At 34.9% G+C, this 19,339-nt stretch overlaps 1 protein-coding gene across 3 annotated transcripts; it reads left to right on the top strand.

Annotated features, from left to right (window-relative positions):
- On the top strand, positions 1-5,270 carry LOC7486610 (uncharacterized WD repeat-containing protein C2A9.03). 3 transcript variants are annotated; one of them, XM_024600411.2, is made up of 10 exons: positions 280-434; positions 529-564; positions 690-834; positions 922-1,089; positions 1,233-1,319; positions 3,578-3,712; positions 3,806-3,916; positions 4,016-4,107; positions 4,206-4,311; positions 4,410-5,270. In XM_024600411.2, the coding sequence occupies exons 3-10, from the start codon at positions 694-696 to the stop codon at positions 4,908-4,910; spliced, it is 1,341 nt and encodes a 446-aa protein (XP_024456179.1). In that variant the 5' UTR covers positions 280-434; positions 529-564; positions 690-693; the 3' UTR covers positions 4,911-5,270. The 3 variants fall into 3 exon arrangements, with proteins under 3 accessions (XP_024456173.1, XP_024456179.1, XP_024456178.1); XM_024600405.2 differs by lacking the exon at positions 529-564 and having other exon boundaries at positions 1-354; XM_024600410.2 differs by lacking the exons at positions 280-434; positions 529-564; positions 690-834 and adding an exon at positions 2,946-3,032 and having other exon boundaries at positions 1,027-1,089.
- The last annotated feature ends 14,069 nt before the right edge of the window (positions 5,271-19,339 follow it).

The raw sequence follows: 19,339 nt of genomic DNA, 5'->3' as shown, positions 1-19,339 counted from the left end.
CTCTCTCTAATCTCCATCACTGAAATCACCATTACAAGTAGCAGTGAGGGTTCGCCTTAGGTTTTGGCAAACTACACACTTCCTTGTTTCTTTCTTACAACAAACAGAAACCGTTTTATTTGTTTCTTTACTAAGCTAAAAACACTCACACCTCTCTGTCTAGGAATCCCAAATCTAACGCCATCTTTTTCTCAAGATTCTTGACTCCAAACCTGAAATCTCCCCCTCCTGTTATTTTTCTGTTCGTTTCCTCTGAAACAGTTAAGTGGATTGCTTTAATATACGTTCTCCGTTTCGTTTGATCTTTCGCTTCCAAGCCTTTCTCTCTCTTTTAAGATCTACCAAAATTCGGAGGTAATTTTTCATTTTGACTATTTTGCTTCTTGTTTTTGCGTGTTTGATCAACGAAACGACGAGAATCTCCTTCATTCACCGTAATTTGTTATCCTTTCTTTGTTTTCTCAATTTTTTTGAGTCCTGCTTCATCCATACATCATTTATAACCAGTTATTTTTACTGAATTGCAAGATTGTCAGAGTCCAACCTTTATATTTCTTATAAAAGGTTATGGTGAATTACTAAGTTTAATTAATTAGGTCCTTAATCACCTCCTTGTTTTTTTTTAATTTTTTTTCTATTTCAATTAATTTATTTACTGAGCGATTGAATTACTGTTTTTGGTATGGTAGGATAATGGATCACTTCCACAACAACGATCTCGAGTACGTAGTTAATGATCCTTTTGAAGACGATTTTTTCAGCGAAGATGAACCTCAAAGAAACGACGATTCTGATGATGCTATGAATTCTGATTTTGAAGATGACTTTGTGTCGGTACGTTACGAGTGAATTTTTTTTTTTTTTTTTTTTTTGTGGTGATGGAAGAAATTAATGGCGAGTGATGGTGGTATGGTGTTGCAGAGTAAGCCGAAGACCGATACGTCTGCTTTAGAGGCAAGAAATGGCAAGGATATACAGGGAATCCCCTGGGAGAGGCTTAATTTCACTAGAGATAAGTATCGTGAGACGCGTTTAAAGCAGTATAAGAATTACGAGAACCTCTCTCGCCCTCGCTTCGAGCTTCACAAGGTTTGTCAAATTTTATTGTGATTTTAAAGACTTTATTAGTTTTTGAATGGAAGATGTATATCTTTTGTTTTTATCTTCTTGATTAAAGAAACTTGTAGAGAAAATTGATTCGATTATTGCTGATTAGTATATTTCTTTGACAGGAATGCCTGGAAGTTGAGAAGGGAAAGACTTTCTATGACTTTGAGTTCAACACAAGGCTTGTCAAATCCACAATTGTTCATTTTCAGGTAGAGACTTCTACTCTTTACACTCACCTGTTTAAATGATTTCATGTTTCATCAACAAAAAAAATTATTACCATCTTTTTGGCGCATGCTTCACATCGTTTTAGCACTGAATTTCTCATGTTTTGCTCTCAAAATTTATTGAAATTGGAGTTCTTCATTATAATTATTATTTCATACAAGTGCATTTTTATTTATTTATTTATTTATGGTCAAATGTCTTGATGCATAAGTACTTCATGTTCTCGTTGCACAAAGCCCTTCATGTCTCATATCTTAAAATCTCAATAAACTGCTGCACATCATGGGATCCATGCTTAATGCATTTGCTGAAGAGCAAATACAAATTGCCACCACATATTTAAATTGATCTCCTAACAGATGGTCTACACATCGATCATGCAAAATCATTATAGTTTTGCAGGTTTTGTGATTATATTATATCCTTTATGGACATCTTTAAATGCGATTATAGCTCTGTGCCTGAACTTGTCAGAGGTATGGAGTTCAAAATTGATCAACTTTATGTTAGGTTTTAACATTTATCTAATTATTTGGGATGTAATCGACTTATGAACAACTGACAAAAGTTTTCCAGCTTAAATTATCATCCATTGAGGCCATCTACCAATTCCTCTGCAGGCCTACGAGCTGGTGATTAAATCTTTCCTGGATTTTAAAGCATATTTCTTGGATATTGATCTGAGAGAAATTTCCTCACTTTTTAGCTCACCATTAGCTTTTGTGAAATATTTGAATGCTCCCCAGCTAAACAGCATAGAGCTGGGGTTCGTATTTACTAATGGTTTTGCTGCAGATTTTTGAAGGATGCTTTGTTCATGCACTGGTTAGCAGTTTCTCAAATTTTAATAAAATTGAAATATCAATTTTAAATAGGTACAATCTTGAAGGCGTGCCTGATAGTTGTATGCAGTAGCATTCAATTAGATATGGATGCATGGAAATTATGGTGTGAAATGGAATTCCTGATCATATGTGATTACTGAATAAATGCATGCTTCAAATAACAAACAAAGCTGAGTGCGCACATGACTTTCTTACACCATAGATGCACACATAGTAGCGTACACATTATAGATGCATCTGCAATCATGCAGATACTTCCATCAACACAAATATCATCAAACAATTGTGCATTACCATGTTAACAATATCATCAAACAATTGTTTTAATGATTCCGGTGGTAACTATTTCAAAACTAAACTGAACTCACATTAGTATTGTATATTTACTTACTCTGCAACAGCTGAAAACTTTTGTAGAGAGCATGAAACTGTGGAACTTAATTGTAATGGATTAATGTTTTGGTATTCTCATTCATGCTTCCTTTTGACCATCTATCTGCTGGATGTTCTAGCTATGCATTGTTGGCTGAGACCTTCATAGCACATGCTACTTGGTACTTATCGTGATACTTGTCTGTGTTCTATGGTCTCTTGACCTATGTTTCATGTTCATGCATTGCAATACCTCAATAGTTTGTCTGTTCTTTCAGTTGATTGTTGACCTATGTTTCATGTTCAGGCATTGCAATATCTCATAGTTTGTATGTTCTTTCTTTTGATTGTTGAATATATTATTTGGCTTAACCAATCTGTGCCATTTAGGACTGTCATCTCCTTATCTCAGCCTTTTAAGCAGGGTGGAAGTTCTATCTGGGCAGCTGGCGCAGTTAAAGATTCGTTGTTTATATGGTATGATAGGAAAATATCTGAGCATTTAAAGAGGCCTCAATTCCTGTAGTTTATCTACCCTGTGTCAAAGCTCGAGGGGCCAAATTAACACAAAATTTGCATTTCTGCATGTGGAAATTCTGTTACATCTGTCAGATGCATTCCGAGCCTTTTGAGTAGCTTGTACACTTCCCTCGTGTTTATTTAGTCCCATGCTCTTTTCCTGTAATTTACTGTTCATGCATCTACATGGCGATTTCATCATGTGCTTGCTATATGCTTGTTTCCACACCTACTTCACTACAGAAGCCTCATTTTGGAACTGCATATGATTATTCTACTATATAAGCCTCATCCTATGCCCTAATTATTCCTAATGGTGCATATTGAGAAACTATATGTATGTAACATAATTTTTGTTCAATTCTTCATGTTTGAAAGACCTGCTTCAATTTTAGCTCTTGATTTTGTTATTTTTATCTTCAATAGTTTTGAAATTCTAATTGAAGGACTTCTGAATTTTGTTATTGATGCTCTTCTCTTCTGTTTGTATTTGCATTGTGCAGCTGAGGAATCTGCTGTGGGCAACATCAAAGCATGATGTTTACCTTATGCAAAATTACTCAGCTATGCATTGGTCATCACTACTGCGGCGAGGCAAAGAAGTACTCAATGTGGCCAAGCCAGTTGCTCCAACCCGGGTATGTTACTTTGGGGTCCAGGGTGAACATGACTATCATCATTTAATTTTGCACTTAATTCATGACTGAAGTATTTTCCTTTCTTTTCTACAGCAAAGCCCAGGATTGTTGTCTCAGTCACTCTCCAGAGTGCAGATAAGCACTATGGCTGTCAAAGAGAACTTAATGGTGGCAGGTGGTTTCCAGGGAGAACTTATTTGCAAGGTATCAAAGTGGCTAAATAAGTATAGCTACTTCTTTTGAACATTTAACTTAATATTCAATATCTAGCTTGTCTTCTGATCGGTTCTTTCATATGGTCAGTGTTTGGATCAACCTGGAGTTGCATTCTGCTCAAAGATAACAACAGGTGAAAATGCCATAACCAATGCAGTGGATGTATACCGTAACCACAAGTAAGGAACTTGTTAATAGAAAATTTTTGAGTTCCTTTTTCTTTCCCTCAGGAGACAGACTCAAGAACTTGAGTCATCTTTTGTTTTTTGTTTTGCAGTGGCTCAATGAGGATTATGGCCGCGAACAACGATGCTCAAGTTAGAGTGTTTGATGCCGAAACTTTTGCTTCCCTCAATTGTTTCTCCTTCGATTGGTCTGTAAATGTGAGTGCCTTTCACCAGAAACTTCCCCGAGAATTCATAATTCTGTACTGTTTTGTCATATTTATAACATGCTTACACTTCTTAAAACTGTTCCCCAGAACACCTCTGTTAGCCCAGATGGTAAGCTGCTTGCAGTGCTTGGGGACAGTGCTGAGTGCTTGATTGCCGATGCTAATTCTGGTAAAGTGACTGGAAGCCTCAAAGGGCATTTGGATTATTCCTTTTCATCAGCCTGGCACCCTGACGGGCTAATTTTGGCCACTGGAAACCAAGACACTACATGCAGGCTGTGGGATATAAGGAATCTGTCCCAGTCCCTTGCAGTATTAAAAGGGAATATGGGAGCAATAAGAGCTCTAAAGTTCACCTCAGATGGCAAGTTTTTGGCTATGGCTGAGCCTGCAGATTTCGTCCATGTTTTTGATACACAATCTGATTACCTCAAATGCCAGGAGATTGATCTATTTGGGGAGATTGCTGGCATTTCTTTCAGCCCCGATACTGAAGCTCTGTTTGTTGGTGTTGCCGACCGTACTTACGGTAGCTTGTTAGAGTTCAACAGGAGGCATTACAATTTTTACCTGGACTCAATATTCTAGTGAACCTTCCACCGACGGAGGCTTAAGTACTGTGCATATTAATGTTACATATTAATGTTATTTTTAGCGTGTTGGAGCTTGTTAGTCTTTGAAGTTGGCAACAGCAATCCAAGGACGCATACCCAGACGGAAACTCAGTTCCCACACCTGGGTTTTTTGAGTTGCTTACTTTCCAGTCAAATCAGAGCATCGGGCCTTCGAGAAGCCACCCTTTTTATTTTTCTTTCTTTTTTTGTGAAGACGAATTCTTTAAAGTGGTAGAAATAGAACAATTTTGGTGGTGTTGTAAATCTTCCAGGAGATGCTGTGTTTATCTGGAGAACATATTAGCTTTAATTAGTTAAATTTTACTTTTAGATACGTCTTCCGGTTTGATTCATTACTCTGCTGGAAAACCGAATTTCTCTCGTTTAATTTTTTGCCCTTGTAGAGATACTAGGGGATGAAAATATCAAGCGTTCCTGCAAGGATTGTTTGTGGAATACGTGGGTTGGAGGTCCTGCTTCTAATGAGGTATTTGCTACTCTCCTGGGACTTCTAATTCTTGCCGAGAGAATTGGTCCGAGACTCCGGGTTGTCTATGTTGCCTTGCAAGTAAAAATCGTCCAATTGGCTTTGATATTTTTGTAAAACTTTATTTCCTCTACCATTCACACAAGAAAAGGATCGTAAGAATTTCATGCCATCGGGAAACATGGTCGTATACATAGAAGAAAATTAAATATCCACATTAAAGCATTCATTTCCCAGATCTCGACGAAACATCTGTGCTGCCTTTGACCAGATCTATTTTTTTTTAATTATTATTAATGTAAGTGTTCGGGTTAATTTGCGCGTATTAATTCTACGGATCCTGAAGTTTAAAAACCATGTAAGCCTCTAGTGGCCCTGAGGTTTGTGGGACTCGAACTGGTGATTTTTAAAAAGCAAACTCAAAACCTAACCAATTAAACTACACCCATTAAAGTTAAAATATAAATTTTATCCTCAAATTCTTAGCCTCAATCAGTCATTGCATGAATTTGAACTAACTATTGGACAGTTTGTTATTACGGTTTAATTATATTTTTGAATTATTGAATTATTTTAGTGTTCTTTTTTTATTATTTTGATATATTAATAAAAATTAATAAAATATTATTTTAATATTTAAAAAATAATTTTCACGACACTAACAAGCATACTCCAAATTTTGATGATTAAAGCAAGTATCGGTGTAGTTAGTGGAAACACAAAATCATGCGGAGTGACAGATCCATAGATTTATCGACAAATCAAGGTTGTGACATCTCAAATTATTGGTGTTTTATCATCGTCATCATCATCATCAATATTTAATATCATTAAGTAAAGAGTCAAATCTCAATCCACGTGCAAAGAGAATGGAGCAGTTGTTTTAGATGTCGGCACCTTCTAACTCGATGAAAAATCTTGACATGAATGATAGGCGTCCTTTACTCCGAGCTAACCAGCGCAGGCCTAGCCCAGCATACTTACCGTACTTGAAATCGGCATCTGATGGATCCAGCTATTTTGGCCCATATAGATTTTAGATCAATAATTCCGGAAGCCCACAGCAAGTTCTATTGCAGCCTGCACCTTCGTATTTGTTTGAATCTACTTTATCGTTCATGTTTTATTTTCACCTTTTTCCCTGCAAAGGTAACCCAATAAGTTGGAAAATGAGTATGGAGTTCTATTCTTATAACTATTATCTAACCTTTGGCTTTGCTCTAAATACTGTAAGTGCTCATGCCCACTCTAACTTTTATTTAAAAACCTGGTTGTAATCGTTGATTTTTTTTTTAATCAAAACAAGGTTGTTTTGATTTAAAAAAAATAGGGTTGACCCAGGTGACCCTGTCAAAACCCATGACCCGGATCTTGGGCCGGGTTGACCACCAGGCCGGGTTTAAAAACACTGTCTAAAAATAAAGGTGAAGCTCAACTAAGAAATGGGGTCCTAAAAAGGAGAGAAAAACCAAAGTCAAAAAGCCCCCCCCACACCATTATAGTTTATACCTTCCCTGGTATAACCAAAAACCAAGCACGCTACATCAACCACCACTTCTTCTCTTCCTTCAGTTTATAGTCACCATATCACCATCCCACACCGTGAGCCTCCCCTACACAACATCTTCACCTCCAGTAGCTTCAATCGTGGACCACCACTAACAACCACCTTTTCTTGGTCAAACCATCACCACTAGCAAACCTTTCTAGGCCAGCTAACTTTTTTTCTTGCTTCCTCACTTGATAAAAGTCTGCATGATAATGCAAAATACTGTGTGTAAGGGTTGGAAAATGTAAGCTCTGATTGGTAGTATTTAATTCTTGCCAAAGAATGGCCATTGGGTCAGGCCAGTAGAAGAGAAAGGAGGTTGAGCCTCTAATTTAAGCCCAGCCCGTGTGGTTGGGCTGGGCTGGACTTTTTCATAAAAAAGGATTTTGGGTCGTTTGCCAGCCCACTCAGCTCGATATAGGCTTATGCCCAGCCTGTACATCTGGGCTTGGGCCTTGAACCAGGAAGCTATAGACTTTAATATTTGGGGATATAAAATTACACTGTAAAATATATCCCTAAGTATTAAATATATAAATTAGAAATAAATACAACATTAAAAATTTGAGTCTTAGAATGGTTATGATTTAATCTGATAAGACAAAGACCTCCTTATTGAGGGGGATCTATCTTAAACCCAAGACAGACCAATGAATAGAAATATGAATTAGAAAGAAAAAAAATCAACTAATAAGGCACCTTACCATAGGTAAGGTGCGCTGAGGGTGATGCGTCTTCCTCTTGCACAATTAGTTTGCTTACCCAGACTCTCGTAGACCATTAGGTTTCTTAATGACCATAATACTAGGTGATGAATCCTGAACCTTTCAAATAATAATTTTAGGATTTATCCCAACATATCTAAAACCCCCTTGATCTAGGAGGCACGACTTGACATTCAACGCCGTGCACGCCATGCAAGGATGACGACTCCACTAGGGACTTGTCATGTTGGACTAAGTTTTGTTAATTGTTTGTTTGCTTGTTTTGTCCTGTTTATTTTATTGGTCTATGTAATTTAATTTCAAAATGCATTTTCTACATACTGTTCATGCATAAGTACATTAAATATGGATTCATGCCTTCATGCATTTTTAATTCTTAGAGTATAAACCCAATTCTAGGTTATGTGGGGGATTATCATTCTGTCTCATGACTTTCAATCAGGGTTTAAATTTATGAAACATCCAACTATGATATGATTTTTTACTTGGTAATGATGGTCACATTATGCCCTAACCATTCCTTGTAAACTCTTATATTGTCTTCACAAAAGGTGGTTACTGGACAGATCATAGACCTTTTTTACATCAAACCTGATAAAAAATCCTAAACTCTGCAGGATTTATCTGAGCTAAGACCATGACTTCTATAACCTTTTTTGAATACAAACAAAAATCTGAGATGATGTAACAAGTTGAGGGGAATTGCCTAAGGACCAAGACTTGTGAATTACCGCTTGTAACTGAGGTACACTACTCTGTAAATAAAATGGAGAAACTTTTGTATGTTATAGGTTATATGGGCGAGACTCTGTTTGACGGGAGGCACAAGAGAATTGCTCATATGATGAAGATTATGGTGCAAACTTCATCAGTTAAAGCCCTATTGCATTTCTGGGACCCAAACTATAAATGCTTCACCTTTAGAGACATTGACGTGACACCCACTATTAAGGAGTATGCTCAAATCTTGAATTTCCCAAATGACCCTCATAAGGTGTATTTCAAACAAATAATTTAAGACACAATTATCGAAGTCGCCAAATTACTACACTTAGACAAAATTAACTAATATATAACAACTAATTAGGGGGTTTAAGTGGAAGCTCATTGAGGCTAAGCTGAAGACAAAAAATGATGAGGAGAAGTTAGGAGATTAAAGATACATAGCGATTGTTCTTAGCATCTTTAGGCTAGTCCTATTTTCTTCAGAAGCTGCTGGGATTATTAGTGTCGAAGCCGTTAACGCCTTCATTGAGTATGAACAAACAAAGAGAAACCTTACTACAACTATCATGGCTTAAACTTTCCAATTGCTAAATTATTGTAGGCTATATGAAAAGAGAGAAATGCGATATTGTATTCCTTTATTGCTCATATAGGTAGTAGCCATTTGGAAACTTTGAGAGAAGTTTTTAACAATTTCTGGTTGTAATATAAGGTTATCCCTCATAGTAACTTTAGATGGAAATCCTTTGGGTAGAAAGTTCCTCTTATATCATGAGTTGTAGAGATAAAGTACGAGTCCCATTGATTGGGCTATCTAGTTACATAAATTATTCACCTTCATTAGTTTTTAGGTAGTTTGGAGAGATACAACATGTACCAAGAACCTGGAGTTTAACTGAATATACTGGATTTTTCAAGAATTCTAATTCTCTGGCTGAATTAAAAGTTGTCAGACAAGATTGGAAGTAGCTTGTACTAGTTCACAGATATGAAGATGAGGTTGAATCCTCAGTTAGCCCTAATTACTCATGTTGGAGAAATAATAGGTTTTTCGGGGCACTTAAAAGCTTTGGAGTATAAGGCCTAATGGTAGTTAGCAAAGCTGAACCATCTTTCACTTGAGAACCCAAGACAAAGAAGGTTATAATGAAGAGGAGCTGCGAAGTGAACTGGATAAGCTTATAATTAAGTAGAGTAATAGCAATAGTCACTAGAAGTTCTTAGAAAACCAACTCTTTAAAAAAGAAAATATGAAGGCCTTTCTGAACCAACAATTGAGAGAAAAAGGATGAACAAATATTTGTATTAATGCAAGATTTAGATAAGGAAGAAAGAATGACCAAGAAATGATTAGTGAATGGCAAAACATGGCTAAGAAGTTTGAGAAGATTACATAAAGGATCCAAGAACAGTTGAAAGAAAGGATGTCTAAATACGATAATCTGGTGAACAAGAATGTAATGCTAAAAAAAGAGATGGATACTCTAAAAAGGAATGCCAAGGGAAAAACATGTGCTGACAAAGAATTGATAGGTTTTTTTTTTTAAAAAAATGATAATAATAAAAAGAGGTTGGAAGCTGAAAAAGAAAAGAATAGGTTGGCAAATCTCATCATTAAGGAAGAAAAATAATTAAGAGCTCAGTATAAAGTCTAAAGCTGATGATGAAAATGAAGCTAGAAAGGAAGCCGAATCAAACATGAGAGACTACAAGAATGGAGCAAATACCTTAAGAGAATGAGTCACCATAGTCCAATTCAAGTTAGAAATCCGGGAGGAGGAATTGAAGAAGCTGAAAGAGCAGTATCTAAAAGTTAAAGGAGAACTAAATGAGCTAAGACAGAAGCTTGAAAAGTGGCAAGATCACATCAGCAGATTTGATGTCCAAATGAACACGAAAATAGTTGAGCTTAACATCGAACAAGAAGAATTTTAAAGGGCTAAAGACTAGATCGAATAACTTAAAAAGACAGTTTTGATGCTAAATATAAACAACGAGTCACTGGTCATAAGCAATAATACACTGCTCTAAGAAAACATTATGTTCCATTACAAAATAGAAAAGATAAACATGTTAATCGCTTTGGTGGCTCGAAGGGAAAACAAACAATGAGTGAAGGTCTCTCCGATCCACAACAGTGCTAGTAGATAAAAGGAATACTTGAATGATGTTTTGGCTTTCATCAGAAATGTAGCCAATAAGGGAATTGCTTTTGATAATGAATAAAAATGCATATGAATCTTATCCACACATGTGAAAACTCCTTGTATTTTATTGAATGAAAAGGGCTTATAACCAATATGAAAACCGAGACAAGAACTTGGGAAAAATCTCTTTAGATTCGTCAAACTACAGATTTTGCTCGTATTCAATGGAAAATTCATGGATTAGATTTGTGAACAAGTTAATCCATATTCGATGTACCATACATGCACTCTTATTTGTATTCATACATTAACATGACTTTGGGGTTTTAAATGTCATATGTGTATATTCATGTTGAAATATTGGTCCATGCAAAATCCAAACCCGTAAAATCTACAACACCAGACTTTGGCAAAGAAACATGGAAGATGAGGAACATGTTCATCATGATGCTCGCTTTCAAAAGGAGTTGGACTCCTTGAAAATCAACATGGCCCGCATCACTAGCCTACTCGAACAAACTCTCAAGAAAATCTCTGGCAAAGGTCCATCTAATCGGTTTGTGAGCTTTTCTTAAACTAAAGCTACAATCCAACCTAAAAAAATGGGTAGCTAAGGTTAGGAACCCCAATGCAATGACATTTATGCAGTCAACTATACTTACACTAGCCCCAACAATTGTGGATGCGTTCACCAATGAATTCTACAAGACAAAATACTCCGAGGGTGTTAATTATGATAAGATAACAATGTTAGAAGCAAGATTAAGGGCTATCAAATATGTTGGCTTATATGATCCTGTTCAAGTCATTAAGATATGTCTAGTTCTAAGGGTAGTTGCACCAAAGAAATTTCATGTACCTGAGTTCATAAAGTACACTGGAACTCAATGCCGTGCTACTAACCTCAAGTCTTATTGTAATAAAATGGCAAAAGTGGTGCAAGATGAAAAGTTGTTAATGTACTTCTTTCAGGATAGCTTGAGTGGGGCGATATTAAGCTGGTATATGAGGGAATAAGAAGGATGTTGATAATATCGAGGGTGGATATAGAGGCAAGAAAAACAGTTTTTAAAATTACAGCACTTAAACCCTTTCATCCTAAATAACCAATATCAACTTTAACTTCAACTCACCTTTTCTCATTAAAAAGCCTGAAACCCAAAGTAACTAATTCAATAACCAAGCTGAAAATTGACAAAAAAAAATACTACCAAAAAACCCAAGAATATCTACCCTTGTGGCCACTATCATTAAGTGAGATGTACCAGAAATTACTAAGCACAAGTAGCTCCAGTACCATTCACACCACTACAACAATCCTATCCTAGCTGGTATAAACCATAGCTCACCTGCGAACATCATGTTAGCATCGCAAGACACAACATTAACACCTATAATGCCTTTAAGAACAAGCACCTATAGTTAATCAAAGTTGGATGGATAACATTTGAGAAGGCCCCGAATATGAATACAAATACTCTACCTAATCATGTTACAGGTTGTAAAACCGCAAATGCATTGGAAACTAAAGGCCCCATGAGCTTAAAGGTGTCTCTAAATAAGATTTATGAAATGTTAGTAAAAGCTGAATACAAAGAGGGTAGTTGAGAAAATAGGTTGATAATAAGAAGTTTTTGTGAGTATCACCAAGAAAAAAGGTCATATGATCAATTAATATGAAGATTTATGTAATAAAATGATATAAATTTTGACTTGAGAAACTCTGAGAATCAAAGAGGCAACAAGTAGAGAGGTGTCCGTAGTGGATGAACCTAGCAAGAACAAGAAAGTTTGCCATGTACAATTTACTGCTGATGGGTTGTTCAAATTGATTTTATCCAAACCTAAAGTGACAAGTAATGGAAACTACAATGCCTTTCTATATAATTATGGGTATTCCATTCAAAGCACAGAACTAGTATATGTTTTTCAAGTAGAAATCAAAGGCTTAACTCACAGTGGAAGGTACCTCAGGGGAGCTTAAGAAACAAAGGAAAGCTAAGGGGAAAAAGGTTGTTAACCTGTCAAAGGAAGTAAATAAGCCCGTAACAGAGAAAGAGACTAATGAGTTCCTCAAGCTGTTAAAGCATAATAAATATAACATCGTTGAACAACTCAAGAAAACTCTTGTTAGGATATCATTGTTATCTTTGATTTTGAGCTCTGAAACTCATTAAAAGGCTTTGTAGAAGGTGTTAAATAAGTTATATGTGCCTCAGATATCAACTAAAAAACCATGAAGCACCTGGTAGGAAGAATCCAAGCCTCAAATTATCTGTATTTTATTAAAGATGAGTTGGACCCCGATGGAACTAATCATAATAAATTGTTATACATTATGATACGATGTAAAGATATCCTAATAGGCAAGGTATTGATCGTTAATGGCTTGACATTGAATGTGTTTCCAAGACACTTGCTTGATGAATCATATATGAGGCCAAGGACCATAACGACGAGGGTGTATGATGGCTCACCAAGATAGATAACCGAGACTTTAGAATGACGAGGGTGTATGATGGCTCACCAAGATAGATAATCGGGACTTTAGAAATAGAGTTATATATGGGACCGCAGATATTTCTGGTGACACTTTAAGTGATGGGCATCCATCCTTTCTATAACATGTTGTTGGGAGGACCGTGGATTTATGTGGCTAGAGTGGTAGCTTCATCATTGCATCAATACTTGAAGTACATCATGAATGGAATGATGGTAACAGTTAAAAATGATGAAACAATTTCCATGATAATAAATGTTACAATACGCTTCATCAAAATAGAGGATGGTAAGGATAGAAATATTCATCTTTCAAGATTGTGAACATATAGTGGTTTTTTGAGAATATTGTGTTGAGAAAGCCAAAAATATCAAAAGCAAGCAGCTAATTGCTTTTTGAAACAAGGAATTCCCTTTCAATTTGGTCTTGACACTAGAATGCCAAAATGAGTCAATATGATAAAGGCAAAATGTGTTGATGAGAGGTTCAAGCTTAGATATAAGTTCAAGAATGATGACTACAGACGGATTACTAGGATCAAGAAGGAAGCAAGAATCGAAGGACGGGAGTTGAAAGAAGAGGAGTTGACAATCCCACCACTTCGAACAACTTTCCCAAGACCTTCTCAGGTGATAAGATCGAATGGTGAAGTGTTAAAGATAACTAACCTTTGCATCAATACTCTGAATGATGAAGGCCGAAGTGGAGGAAGAGATGCTGCCTCATTTGTCTGTTCACGCCATTAATGACATTCCTACAAAAGATTTTGTGAGGAAGCTAACATATAGGGAGATATTCCAGAATCAAAAAATTAAGCCCGTTCATGTTGTGTTCAAAAAATAATTGTTCTTGTTTGATCATGCCTACTAAGATATTTTGTCTTGTTGTGTTTTTTTTTATATATCTTTTTTGATCTTGTTGACAATCTAGCTCATGATGCCACAAGGTTTTTTTGTTTTTTAAAAACGTGTTTTGTTTCCTTTTTTTTCCATGCACATACTCACTTACACAAACACACCTTTTATTTTTAGTAATTTTGAAAGTGAATCTTCCACTAATCCATACACCCATTACACTAAGATTAAATGGTCAAACTTTGATAACATAATTGCAATGGGTGATGAAGAATGAGAAGAAAAATATTTAAAAGATTTTACTAGGTTAGTTGAAAAATTTGAGAAAACTTGGAAACCTGTCAAGAAAGAATTAGAAGTAATAAATATAGGTATTGAACAAGATAAGAAAGAATTGAAGATTGAGACTCTTGTTACAGCTGAGGAAAAGGATGGTTTGGTCTCCTTGTTGCAAGAGTATATGGACTTCTTTGCTTGGACTTATGTAGACATGTTTGGTTTGGATATCAACATCGTGGTACACTGAATTCCCTTGATGGAAAGAAGCAAGCCAGTCAAACAAAAGGCAAGACAAATACGCTCGGATATGCTATTCAAAGTAAAGGATGGAAATCAAAAGCAGTGGGTCGTAGGGTTCTTTAACGTAGTTCATTATCCCCAATGAGTGGCTAATATAGTTGTAGTTCTCAAGAAAGATAACATGATTAGGATATGCGTGGATTATAGAGATCTGAACAAGGCAAGCCAAATGATGAATTTTGTTTTGCCCCACATAGATGTCTTAGTTGACAATGCTGTAAAAAGTGCCACTTATTCATTCATGGATGGATTTTTAAGGTATAACCATATTATAATGGTCGAGGAAGACAGAGAAAACTACCTTTATCATGCATTGGGGAACCTTATGCTATAAGGTAATGCCATTTGAATTGAAGAATTTCAAGGCCACTTATAAAAGGGTAATGATCATCTTATTCTATGATATGATGCATCAAAAAGTGGAAGTATACATGGATGATATACTTGCCAAATCAAAGAAATATGAAGATCATGTGCAAGTTTTGAGAAAGTTGTTCAAGAGGTTGCAAAAGTTTCAATTAAGACTGAATCCCATTAAGTGTTTGTTTGGGGTAAAAACAAGGAATGTTTTTAGCGTCATGGTAAGTAGTCAAGGAATAAAAGTTGATTTAGATGAAGTAAAGGCAATCTAGGACATGCTAATGTCTAAGACAGAGAAATAAGTTGGAAGTTTTTTTAGGCGTTTGAATTACATAGCTTGGTTCATATCCCAACTTACGGTAACTTGCGAGCTGATATTTTGATTGCTTAGAAAGAAGAATCCAGGGGTGTATGATTGTAATTTCTAAGAAGCTTTTGATAAGATCAAAAGGTTCTTACAAAACCTGCCTCAAATAGCACCCCCTGTGCTAGGAAAACCTATAATCTTGTATTTGATAGTGACAGAAATAGTTATAGGGTACGTGTTGAGCCAGCATGATGAATTTAAAAGGAAAGAACAAGCCATTTATTACTTAAGTAAAAAGCTTAATGATTGTGAATCCCAGTACATTGTGATATAAAGGCTATGTTGTGTTTTGGTTTAGAGTGCAAAAAGGCTTTAAGTAGTTCATGTTGTATTATACAACCTGATTGATATCAAAACTGAATCTGATCAAATATCTAAGTAGAGACAAGGACCAGTTTGTTAATGCCTTAACTACCTTAACCTCAATGACACATATTAATATTGAGGGCAGATTCAACCAATAAATAACAAAGTTAGAAATCTATCAACTCATTGTTGCTTGAAGAGCTACCAAATGAAAAATCATGGTATAATGGTATCAAGAGGTTTATCCAGCACTAGGAATATCCTCCAAGAGTCTTCAAGAAAGATGAAAAGACATTGAAGAAGATAATGATGAATTATTATTTGGATTGTAAAATCTTGTATAAGAGGTCATTCGAGGGGACTTTTCTAAGGTGTTTGAAAGAGAAAAAAGCTATACAATTATTACAAAAGGTTCATGAGGGGATCTGTGCAACTCATGCTAATGGGTATATAATGGCAAGATAGATGTAGTGATTTGGATACTTCTAATTGACTATGGAAAGGGATTGTGTTGATTATGTTAGGAAATGTCACAAGTGTTAGGTATATGGTGATAAGATAAATGCACCTCTGACACCCCTGTTTAATATGACCTTACCTTGGCCTTTTGATATGTGGGGATTAGATGTCATAGGACCAATCAATTCAAAGGCCAACAATGGGCATAGATTCATCTTGATGGCTATCGACTACTTTACTAAATAGGTACAAGCCATCTCTTATGCACATATGACACATAAGATGGTTAAGAGGTTCACCAAGAAGGATTTGATTTGTCTCTACAGCTTGCCAGCAAAATTGATAATTGAAAATGCTCAAAATTTCAATGGGAAGCTAATTACTGAACTTTACATCAAGTGAAAACTTAAGCACTTTAATTCTTCTCCTTACAAACCCAAGATGAATGGTGTTGTCAATGTAGCTAATAAAAACCTCAAGAAGATCATCCAGAAGATGATAGTCACCTACAAAGATTGACACAAGATGTTTTCATATGCACTTCATGTATACCGCACTATAATCATAACTTCTACGGGTACAATCCATTACTCTTTAGTATACGAGATGGAAGTGGTAATACCTTTAGAAATAGAGATTCCATCATTAAGGGTTCAAATTGATGCGGAATTAGAAGAATTAGAATGGACGAAGTTGAAATTTGAGCAGTTGAATATGATTAGTGAGAAAAGATTGGAAACAATTTGTCATTACTAGTTATACCATAGCAGAATGGCTAAGGCATACAATAGAAAGGTCAGACCAAAGGCATTCAATGAAGGAGACTTGGTATTGAAGAAGATCTTGCTAATATTGGGAGAAGATCAAAACAAATGGATATCAAACTATGAAGGACTATATGTGGTGAAGAAAACCTTTTCCAAAGAAGGCTTGATTTTGACCAAGATGGTCGGAGATGATTTAACTAAACCCGTAAATTTTGATGTTGTAAGGAAGTATTATGCATAACGTATTTTGTCAATAAATCAATAAAGATCAAATTTTACCCAAGAATTCTTTGGTGTATTTTTCTTTTTATAAATTTTGGAAAAAAAAACTTTACATGATCTTATAGGCTAAAAAAGAACCTCATTTTTGTGTTTTCATAAAAGATCAAAAAGCTTTTGGGAAATTAAAGTTATTAGTACAAATTCAGAGGTCAAATTGGTGTTTGTTTTTAACAAGTGAGTTTTGCGGATTTAAGTAATCTCCCAATAAGGGGACCAAACATTTAGAAACTTAAAAAATAAACCAAACACCACTCAAAATAACTTTGAAGCTAAGTTTTAGTTGGTTGACTAATGATTCATAATTTAATTATGATGAAAAAAATAATTTTGCATGGCCAACTAACCCCGATGAAATAAAGCCAAGCTTATTAATCCTAAACACATGCATTTGAAATGAGAAAATGTCATCCTTGATAATCCTTACATAATACTTGAAAAATATCCATTTCAAGTCCCCGTTGAGCTTAGTAAGTTTTTCTTGCAAATTAACCTTGACTTGGATCACACCCCATACTAGGGGCGAATATGAGGATTAGAAAAACAATTTAAATGTAGGATTATATGAAATAATCCTCAATGATCAATGAAAAGTTCAAGGGTGCCCAAATAAAGTAGGAACATGAAATAATTCAAAGATTAAAAAAGGTTGAGCACGTTGTAGGGTTGTAGACTTATATTATAAGATATTGACCCGGTATTAAAAACACTCTCTTTTCTTTATTCAAAAAATCATTTACCTTCTTCTTCTTTGTTTTCCTACTTATTTTATCACAAAATTAAAAAATAAATATTATCACACTATCAAATATTATTTTAGGATCAAAGTCAAATGCAAGGAAGGAAAAAAAAAAAAAAAAAGACTGCCAGGTGTTTCGTTTGCTATCTTTTGCAAGTTGCAACATTACAACAATACTATTACATTATTTATTTATTTATTTATTCCACAGTCCATAACAAAGCTATGAGACATATGGTTCGCCCATTCAGGACTTGAGGTTGAGATCCTAAGAGTTGGAGTAAATATGTTAAATCACCTCCTCCCCCCTATAACAGATATCATACAATTAATACCAAGTGATTCATCGTTTAAGATGTTCCTCGGAAAGGGGCTTCAGCACCCAGCTTACTGCAATGTTTGATCGTCCTTGCTGAAATCCTCCTGTATATCCCATGGAAATTTACCAACAAGGAAGGTGTCGAGTTAAATTGGAGATCCCACAGAATCAATAAGAATATCTCGGTTAAAATGACCTCAAAACTGTTCTGAAAACGACTAGTTTTCTTTTTCTTTTTCTCTCCCACAATTCCTTAGTAATGTTATCGAAATCATCTGAATCCCCAATCCTTCCTTGCATGGGTGCTCCTGAGATCAGGAAAAAAAAAAATTAAAGCTTCCTTCGCGTGATTTTTCATCTTTTCATGTAAGTTTTTTTTTTATTATTCTCGAGAGGAATAAAAAGCATTTTAGTTTTTAATTACATATAAAATATTAATAAAAAAAAATGTTGTTCACATGTGCTGACCCTTCTACACGTTGATGTGGTGCATATGTATAATGGTGCTCCAATTGCTTCGAGTGGATTTTTTTCTTTTCCTTCTTTTTTTTCTTGGCAAAATATGATCTTTCCTATCATTTATTTTTTATATCCATTTTAGACCTTATTTTTTTTATTAATATATATTTTGATTTTTTAAAAAAAATTTATTGACATGGATAATTATTTGATTGAAAAAAAAAATATTCTAAGAAACAAAGTTATTAGACACAATTGAGTGTATTGTTCATGTTGCGAGTTCAAATATCTTAATCATAGTTATTTATTGATTAAATATCGATTTATTTAAATATGATAAGTTGAATCGATATTTTTTCAATTTCTTTATTCAATACTGAGTTGTTTAATAGTTGGGTTTTATAGTTATTCAATTTACTTTTATTGATGATTTTTTTTTTTTACCTTTAATTGGCATAAAAAACAAATATCTATGTTTTTTTTTTCAAGATTTAAATTTTATTTAAAAAATTTATTGTTGCTTTAATTCTAATTCTCAACATGTTTTACTTTCTTCAATTCAATATTTTCATTATTACCTTATTTGCAATTTTTCTTAACCTTAGTCTATTTTTGGTTTTTATTAGTTTTTCTAGCTATAAACCTTTACGATTTATTAACTGGTTTTGTTTTTTTAGAAGTCTTGTTATTTTATTTGCTTCTAGAAATAAACCTTTACGACTGATTATTGTCTTTTCACATATTAATTCTTAGAAAGTTCTCCGATTAAGATTTGATTGGC

This window comes from Populus trichocarpa, chromosome 5 (assembly GCF_000002775.5).
Source record: "Populus trichocarpa isolate Nisqually-1 chromosome 5, P.trichocarpa_v4.1, whole genome shotgun sequence".
Lineage (NCBI taxonomy): Eukaryota > Viridiplantae > Streptophyta > Magnoliopsida > Malpighiales > Salicaceae > Populus > Populus trichocarpa.
Note: the sequence above shows the minus strand (reverse complement) of the source record. Positions and strands in the feature narration are given on the sequence as shown.